This window comes from Anarrhichthys ocellatus, unplaced genomic scaffold (assembly GCF_004355925.1).
Source record: "Anarrhichthys ocellatus isolate YVR2014 unplaced genomic scaffold, GSC_Weel_1.0 scaffold5, whole genome shotgun sequence".
Classification (NCBI taxonomy): Eukaryota; Metazoa; Chordata; class Actinopteri; order Perciformes; family Anarhichadidae; genus Anarrhichthys; species Anarrhichthys ocellatus.
In genome coordinates this window covers 1131656-1140751 of record NW_022280035.1, presented here as the reverse complement: position 1 = coordinate 1140751, position 9096 = coordinate 1131656, and the positions used below count along the sequence as shown (strand labels likewise).

The window sequence follows — 9096 nt, the reverse complement described above, 5'->3', positions numbered from 1 at the left end:
ACAATAAATTAGGTTCTGCTTTCTTCCTCCCCTCCTTACTCAGTGTAAAGCAGGTGGTTTTAAATACCCAGGAGCATCACAGTTCATCATGCTACAATCAATTTTTGCATCATTGTTTGGGGACACTCAATACACAGAGAGGTTGGAAGGAGATATACATTTCTAAAACATTATCTTTCTGACGTTAGCACATCATTAACTGGTGTTAGCACTTCTATGCTACGCTAGCTTTCGCTCCTTAATGATTGTAACAGTGAATAAAGAGGAACAGTGTTGCTCCTTAGTTTCACTGTCTTCTGTCTGGATCTCCAGGTGATGTGTTGGTTCACTGTTACTCTGTGATCTGTAGCTTCCATCTTTATCTTTTTAACCCGTTTTCACTGATGAATCAGTTTAACATCCTGGATATTTCCATATATATTGTACAACACATATTTTAGACTCTTTAAATCTTTTTACAAAGACAACATTTCTTCAGGGAGTGCAGTTAGTGACTGTGTGGGCTCCGTGGTAGCTCCGATAGCTTGTCGAGTAGCAGCGGTGCGGGCAAGGTCAGGGAAGGGTCAATTATTCAAGTAGTATACGTCTACTGGTGTGTTTTTTTCCATCATTACTTTGTATAACATGTATTATTAATTATTAGCTCTATGTATCTGCTGTATATGTTTCAGTATTTCTTAAAATGTATTTGTATTACATTCATTCTTGCTTCATGTAGCACCAGTAACAGTGATCGGGGAGAGGAAAGAGTGCATTGGATGCTTCACCATTCCAGTTGAGTCTCACACCACTAGATGGTGTGCTTGTCTCTTCACGCTGTCATCACTCTACATCCACCAGATGGGTTGAGTGGAGCTCTAACCGGAAAAAGATAGACTCGTATTGTCTTCAAGCATTATGCAACATATAAAAAAAACCCTATCTCACCAGATATTGGGGGTGTTTTGGAGGGAGACGATCACCATGAACACGCAGCATACGGAGCAGCCGAGCAGCTCCCCCAGACAAGCAAACAATCCCGCATTGTCTAAAACTCCTTTTTCAACAGAGGGCTCATCCAGACCGCAGATTGCCCTGCGGAGAGCAGAGAAATAAAAAGCAATCCTCCAAATCTTTATACAGGCACTGACTCATTCATATCTGAGAGCCTTGGCTGTTAAGCCATGCTAACACAAAGCTGTTGAGAGGCAGAATAAACACTGAACTGAAGGGGGGGGGGGGGGTATATGCTCAGGTTCAGGGGTTCACAATTGGCAGACAAAGGCTACGGAAGCTCTTCGGTTGCAGTGTTTGCAGAGTTGATTTGAGACTTCAGTGCATGCCCTGTCACTTTGACAAATATGTACTCAATAATTAACACAGAGCTTGTTTATTTCCCTTTCTTCTGTTTCAGTGTGTCTGTAGAAGCACATCGCAGTACGCTACTGAAGGAAGATGTAAAGCAGCTAGTTGGTATTCAGCCAATATGCATATTGTTAATATCATTTTAAGACTTGGTCTATATGAGCCGATAGCATTATTTAAGTGGAGAGGAAGACAAATAAAAGTCTGCATTGATCCATTCCAGCGCTATAACTTTCAACAGAAATATTCTTCTTCCATCTGAGAATATAAAGCTTCATATTATCGACTCAAAGCGAGCTTCGCTGCTTCTCAAGGGCAAGATAAGAGCAGACGTTTCCCTTTGCTGTTTGTTTTTTTACTTCCCCTCTGCAGCAGATGGGAAAGAGAAAATCACGCTGTGGGCGGGAAGCATCGGGGTCAGGGTTTAAGCTTCGAGGTCCACTCTGAACCCGGCCGATTGGACGGGACTATTTTGCATATACGCCGAGTCTAATCACATATATGCAGAAGAAGGAGGCGGGATTTGCAAAAGCAGCTTGATACAGAGATACCGATTAGATTAGGGATTTTGCAGAACAGCAGGCTGGAGCCTCACAGTCCAGTCGGACAACAGGAACATGCAGAAACAAATAGACTCACAGAGAGGTTTATAGTCCACAATGACTGGAACAAAACAAGGGGCAAGAAATGAAGAAAGTGTTAAAGTTGACATTGTAATTTTGTTGAAACTGCATAGACTAATACTGCGTGAAGAGACGCAGTAAAAAAAGAATAGTCTTGCAAATTAAAATGAATTGAATTCAGCACAGAAACGCCATCTCTGCGTCTTGTTCACCTGCTCATGTTTTGATTCCATTGATCTCCGGAGACAATGAAAAAAAAAAACGATGACGAGAGAATGAAAGTCAATAGCAAAAATAATGAGGCACTAGAAATGTTCAAGTATGTCACTGTTGTGTCAACAGCAGCACGGCAAGAGCTGACAAAAAACGACATGTTCCCCGCGCAATTATACCGCAGCTAAAAAAAACAAATGACATCACGCTGGCACGACGATGCGCGTTATTCAAATGTTTCTCATATTCCTCTGAGCAAACACCAAGCCATGAATCATTACCAGCTTATGCAGATGAAGCCACTGGTTTATAGCTCTTATGTGATCCATTTACAATTAAGGACTCACAGGGAAAAAACACCACATACATGATTGGAGCAGATCATTGAACAAACAGGGGTGTTACATAACACCTCAAAATCCATGAAACGTGTATATTTAAAAAAGGTTGCTTTACAGGACAAAGTTCAACCTGAAGGGAAGGAGGCAAATTACTTTCAGGGGCATTTGAGCCATGATACAAGCCCACGAAAAACACAACACCTGGAGGAGGGCCTGTTCGGAATTCCTCTCCGACACATCTCAAATGCACATGTGTGGGCGTTTACATTTCTTATACGCTGCAGCCAAGCTGGATGACTAGCCTTGTGACAAGATTGTGCGTAATGCCACAATGCCGAAGACGACGGTGATGTCTTGTTCGACACAAATACATCCAAATGTGTCTTTCTCACACTTAAACATGTCCTTAAAAACACAGAGAGGGGGGGGGGGGGGGGGATCTCAGACTGAAGCCTTTCCACATTACATTCTAGCTTCCTGCATCCATCTACATGTGGACTTCTGCCCCCATCAGCCCACCCATGGAGACGTGACCCCCATCCAGAGAGCATGAATCCACGGGGGAATCGTCTCTGTGCCCCTGCAGAGTGAGCGAGCGAGCGAGTGAGTGGGAGTCAGTCAAAGCCTCGAGCACTTATAGGAAGGTGGTGGAGGGTTGGGGGGAGGTGTAGCAGCGGCGAGGAGTTGGCTGCTGGGAGGCAGAGCTAATTCGCTGTGACAGAAATCAGAGCTGTCAGGGCCACCATGACCAAGCAGCATGGACAGCGTAGATCCAGTCAAACCCAAAGCAAAAGGAGAGGAGGGACGTCGGGGGCTCAGAAACAAAAGGGGGGGGGGGTGTACTGATTAAGGCACTTGGAGAGAGTCTGTGTGTGTGTCTGTGTGTGTGTTGGGCAGGGGGCAAACATCATCCATCCACTCAAAAAAAAAAAAAAAATCTAGTAAAATAGAAACGACACCCAGGTAAGAGGACACCTTCACAGTCAGGAAGACTTTCAGCGCAGGAGCTGAATAAATAGAGGCAGAGATGAAGAGGGATGGACCGGATTTGCCGATATTCAAGGAAAAAAAAACAGGTGTGTTTACAACGATAAGCACACCCGACATCTGGACAGAGTGGCGCACAAAAAGGAATAAAATGCAGCGGGCATAGCTAAGTTTCAGCCCTCTGCATCGGGACGATTAGTGAAAGGCCACATGTAGTATTCACGAGTAAAGCTCCTTGGTTCTACCAATCTGGTATTAAGCGAAACACTGAAAGTTGAATAAAAATAGAATATTAATAGAGTACGATAAAAAACGATATTGTTTGAAAGAGAGAGAAAGAGAGAGAGAGCATCATTACGGGAGACACAAGGGCTGGCCTCTCAATGACACGGAGGAGGAGGAGGAGGGGATTGTGGGAGATTAAGTGAGCTCCGTGTGCTGTTTGCTATACGCCGGGCAAAGCACTGCCGGATGTTTGTTGAGCGGCACTCTCATTTGGGATTGAAGGAGAAAGCCGGTAGGGGGACCCTTAAAGTTGGAGAAGGCATTGTTGCTGGAGGAGGAGATAAGGATCGCTCTGGGTACTCGTCGATGGGATACAACTTTGAGAGAAGAAGACGAAAAGCGCAGGAAAGTTGGGAGTCTCGTGTTGTTGCTAAAGCAGTCTATTTGGTGTCTATTTTGTGTGGTTTGAAGTGAGGATTTCTCTTTTTTCTTCTTTTTGTTTCTTGGAGAGAATGGGATTAAGTAGTGACGAGCAGACGAGTGAGCCAAATTGCTCACTCGTCTGGAAGTGGTATGAACTTTTCCCCTTTTCTACCTTCAAATTCACACAGACTTACAAGTCTGCCGGCAGAAAACCCATTTGACCTGATCTCTAATAATGTTCATCTCCAAGTCAGTTGATAGCAGCTGAGAAGACGCATCTTTTTTTTAAAAAGTTGAAGTATTTCTCTCTCGTAATGTTTTAAAAGTTTCCTATTTAGTGGACGATGATTTAGAACAGAGACGATTCGTCCATCAACAGGAAATTGAGCAACTTTTTCTGAATCCTCTGGTTCCAGCTTCTCACATGTAAATATTGGTGAAGTAAAGGTCTTAAGGTACTGGACTGTCAGATAAAACAAACAAGATATTGGGATAATTTGAGCAGCACATTTCACCATTTTCTGACACTTTTGTAGACTGATGTTGTTCTTGCAGCCCTACAATGATTACTGCACCAGAAAAAAAACATAAAGTGTATTATATCTGTATGTAGAAACATCTCTAGTCTGAGGAGAGTATTTGTGATTCAAAAGCTGAATTTCCTGGAGTACATTTGAAGCGTCCTTCACCTTCTGTCCTGCATGGCTTTAACCTTGCTGAAAAGAGAAGAACAGCCTTTCAATACATCACGCTGTTTCTCATTTGCTTCCTATCTGACCAGGGGAGAGAGCCAGAGGGATTAGAAACCTTGAAGGATCCGACTTCCACCAACATGACCTCCGGACTGCGTCCAGGCCCTCTGCTCCTGCTACTGCTGCTCCTCATCCTGCCCGGCTCTGAGGAGGCGTGTCCCTCCATATGCCTCTGTGTATCGGACACTGTGAGCTGTAGCTCCAGCGGTCTGACCAAGCTGCCTCTGTCCCTGCCCTCCTCCTCCATCACCCTCGACCTCAGCCACAACTACCTGTCCTGGCTGTTTCCGGGCAGTTTCAAACGGATGCCCAGATTGGAAAACCTCCGCATGGCCCACAACCAGTTCGTCTCCCTAGGCCTCGGGGTGTTTCGCAACGCCTCGGGCCTCCGGCACCTCGACCTTTCCTCCAACAAGCTGCAGGTGGTGGAGCAACACTACTTCCAGGGGCTGTGGCGGCTGGAGGAGCTGCTGCTCTTCAACAATAAGATCACGCAGGTGGAGGGCGGCACGCTGAGCGGCCTGAGCAGCTTGAAAAAGGCCTACTTCAGCATCAACCAGATCACGGACTTCCCGTTCTTCTCCATCCGGGACCACACTCACCCTTTCCTGTCCATGCTGGACCTCTCGTCCAACCGCATGAGTCGCCTGCCGTGGGAGGACGTGAAGGCTTTGCCCGGGCTGGTGCAGCGGGGGCTGTACCTCCACAACAACTCCCTGATCTGCGACTGCTCCATGTACAGCGTGTTCTGGCACTGGGACCTGAGGGGCTACGAGTCGCTGATGGACTTCGTGGACGAGCACACCTGCGCCGTCTACGGGAACCCGAGGGCCTCCATCCGGTTCCTGCGGCACTCCCGCTTCTTCCGAAACTGCACCGTGGAGAAACCCGTCTCTCTGCCGGTGACCGTGCTCCTCTCGCACGTGGTGGTGACCGAGGGAGAGAGAGTTCGTCTGGACTGCCAGACGTCCTTAAGCGGCACGGAGCTCTCCTTTACGTGGCTCTCCACCAGCAAGGGCCACATCACCAACACTAGCATAAACGACACCCTAATTAGCCTGTTTGCTAACGGCACCTTGGAGATCCGAGCAACCAAGGTCAACGACACGGGTTTGTACGTGTGCACAGCGGCGGATATCAAACAGTCGCTGAACGCGACCCGGGAGGTGAACGTGACGGTGCTGCTGCCGGCACCGGAGTCCTTCAACACCGGCTACACCACGTTGCTGGGCTGCGTGGTGACCACGATCGGCGTGCTCGTGTACCTCTACATGACGCCGTGCCGCTGCCGCTACTGCAAGCAGCCCGGCCCTCAGGCTATCCCGGTCGCGACCTACGACCCCAGCGGCCTGACGTCCGTTTTCTCCACCTCCATGAGGGACCATGACAAAATACAAACTGACAAGCACGTGGCATTCATGGAGCCGATGAGTGAAGAAGGAACAGAGTGGGTACTTGAGAGTTGATGGTTTTTACATTACCATTCAGATTGTTTTTTAGTTGAATGGTAACACCGAGAACATCATGTCTCTTTTCCGACTGCCAGCTGCAGTTAAAATCCTTCCTGAACTGAAAAAAAGCAAAAAAAAAAAAAAAAGCAATGTCTCCTGTTGTGCTCCTCTCCGTCATCCGGCCCAGTAGTCGAAGTGAAACTTTCAACTTTGGTTTATTACCCTCAGTGTACCGACATTGCTAAATCACAGCAGAGCCATTATCGGCCCTAAATATCAGCTAATAACTTTTCTGTGTACGGCAACGGGGGGAGTTGAGGACTGTGACGGACTGCAGGAGAGAAGTTCAGCCGGTGTATCTCGGTTGAGTTGAAGGGATCCATAATTAGTGTGGCAGAGATAACTTATAATATACAGCCCATATTGCTATAAAATAAAAAGCTTAAACACAAAGTACCTAAAGCTCCTGAAATGTCTCCCCGTGTTCCTAATAAAGGATTTCATTCCCTTTATATCAGCTGCCTGCTCTGCTGATATAGTTTTGCTTTTGAAGGCAATTTTAGCAAATTTATTGCTATCATATATTAAAAAAGAATAAAAGAGGACGTAAGATACAGCAAGAAAAGCAATAAACGTTTGCGTGCAGAGGTCCGTAGCTTTCAGCAAACATTCAAAAATAAAACTCTTATCTAGCAGAGAACAGAGAGGCATCCTGCTGTGATCCATCACACGTACTGTACATACAAACCTGTTGCATTAATCCGGCAGCATAAAACAATGCTGCTTATCTGGCAAACAGCGAAGTACAGAAAATCAGGAGCGTCAACACACCGAAAACAAACAGCAGTTGGACTGCTCTTCAAAGACAGCATCTGTTTGATCAAACACAGCAGAACGCCGTGGAACTAACAAAGTGACAAATACTCCCCCCCTCCCCCAAGGGAGCATCAGTTTATCTTTTTTTTAAATTTTTTTATCCAGTGTAACATGCTTCAAATGACAAGAATTACACACCCCAACACCGGGGATGAAAGATGCAGAAGAAGGACTTGCATGCTCCGTCACGATAGAACACAAGTGTGTGTGGGATGAGAACATTAAGTCCATGACACGTAAGACCAAAGACAGCATCCGGGCGGTCGGAATGAAGGGATATTTAAAAGCAGATGGGACAAACAGTCGCCTCTAAAGAGATATAAATCGATTTCTTTAAATCCACGCGTCCACGAATGTTTGGAGATTGTAGTTTAATCTGAAAGCACACAGCGGATGGGACTAAGGATTGCACCGTGATTGAACGAGATTAGATGTAATCCTTCATACAATATCAAAGAGAAGTTGTCAGCAACGGTGCGTCTCACAAAAGGAGAGCATGTCGTCAGAGGACGGGCCTTTGACTCTCTCTAAATCCTTAATTAAAACTCGACTCCTGTCAGGCCCGAGACGATCGATGTTGTTGTGCAACTCGATTGTAAATTCACAGACAAAACAATAAAAAAGGTGGAAATCTAAAAAAATCAAATGTGTAGCCGTGCATGAGACTGGGACGGACTCGCTCTTTGACGACCAACACTATTAAACTCACATTTTGTATTGTGATGTAACCGCTCTGTTTAATCGCACTGAATTGTTACGTTTTCACCGCAGTAAGCAGCATTCAAATCTCTGAACAAAGTTTATGTAACACGCCACCTGTGCGTGATGTTACATCTTGTATCGGAGACGTGACTCGGTGTATTACAGCCCTTACATGGTGTGCTGACTTGGGGTTAGGTTTTAGGAGATTACCACGAGGACAAAGAACAGGTGCTCTATCAATTTTAGTGTTTTTTTTTTTTTAATCCCTGTAATCTGGCTCCGTGCTCCGTCGCAGCTGGGTTTAGGATTTATTGTTTCCGATATGATTAGCAGTCAGGTTTAAAACATGGAGGACATGATGTGAGCACTTATATTACGCGGAGGGTACACGGGCGACCCTGGTTATGTAACCGCCGCTGCCGATTTAGGGAATCAACCGTCAGAGTAGGCTGCATGTCAGAGCCAGAATGTGTCAAGTTTGTATCCTGATGCCATTTGGAGCCCAGCATGTGATTCTAACCTTGTGACAGCAAGCACTTTGTGATAATGGGAGGCCTCGGCGGTGCATTTTGAAAAGAACAAAAACAACAACAGAGCTATAAAAACACCCTAAATTAAAATGATTTGGCTTTAGAAAAATTGGTACAAATTTGAAAACACAAGGAGGCGGTAAGCAGACATTTGCTGAAATGTTCTGAATTCAAATTTTCCTAATAACACTTCAGAACAACATCTGAATTTCCAGGCTTCACATAAAAAAAAGGTTTCAAGTCTGCAAATGATCCTGAACCACTCGAACAAATTACCCAGATGTGAAGGGAAAGACCCGTCGATGCTCTGAAAGATGCTCACCCCCCCAACGCAAAACACTCCATCAGACTTCAATTAAAGCACGAGCTCCCCTTTCCACATTAATTGTTCTTCTGGGCTCCGAGGGATTTCAAAATCATCGTATTCACGTAATTACTTGGAGGACAAGGCGGGTGTTTTACCTCCGAATAGCAGAAGTTGAATTGCTTCCACTAGCGGGGGGGCCGCCTTGACTCTCAACGGGGGCCATTACTGAACTGTCAAAACAGTCATCAGGCAGGAGTGGAGGCATCCAGCTGTGGCACACACACACACACACACACACACACACACACACACACACACACAC

The 9096-nt window shown here is 45.8% G+C and overlaps 1 protein-coding gene across 1 annotated transcript; it reads left to right on the top strand.

The window, feature by feature from the left end:
* Positions 1 to 4988: 4988 nt before the first annotated feature.
* LOC116382647 (amphoterin-induced protein 3) lies at positions 4989 to 6381 on the top strand. Its single transcript, XM_031845869.1, has one exon. It carries the CDS (start codon positions 4989 to 4991, stop codon positions 6372 to 6374), a length of 1386 nt encoding a protein of 461 aa, XP_031701729.1. The 3' UTR covers positions 6375 to 6381.
* The last annotated feature ends 2715 nt before the right edge of the window (positions 6382 to 9096 follow it).

Bases quoted from the DNA above. Each gene is read 5' to 3' on its own strand.
- LOC116382647 (XM_031845869.1), top strand. From the start codon at position 4,989: ATGACCTCCGGACTGCGTCCAGGCCCTCTGCTCCTGCTACTGCTGCTC.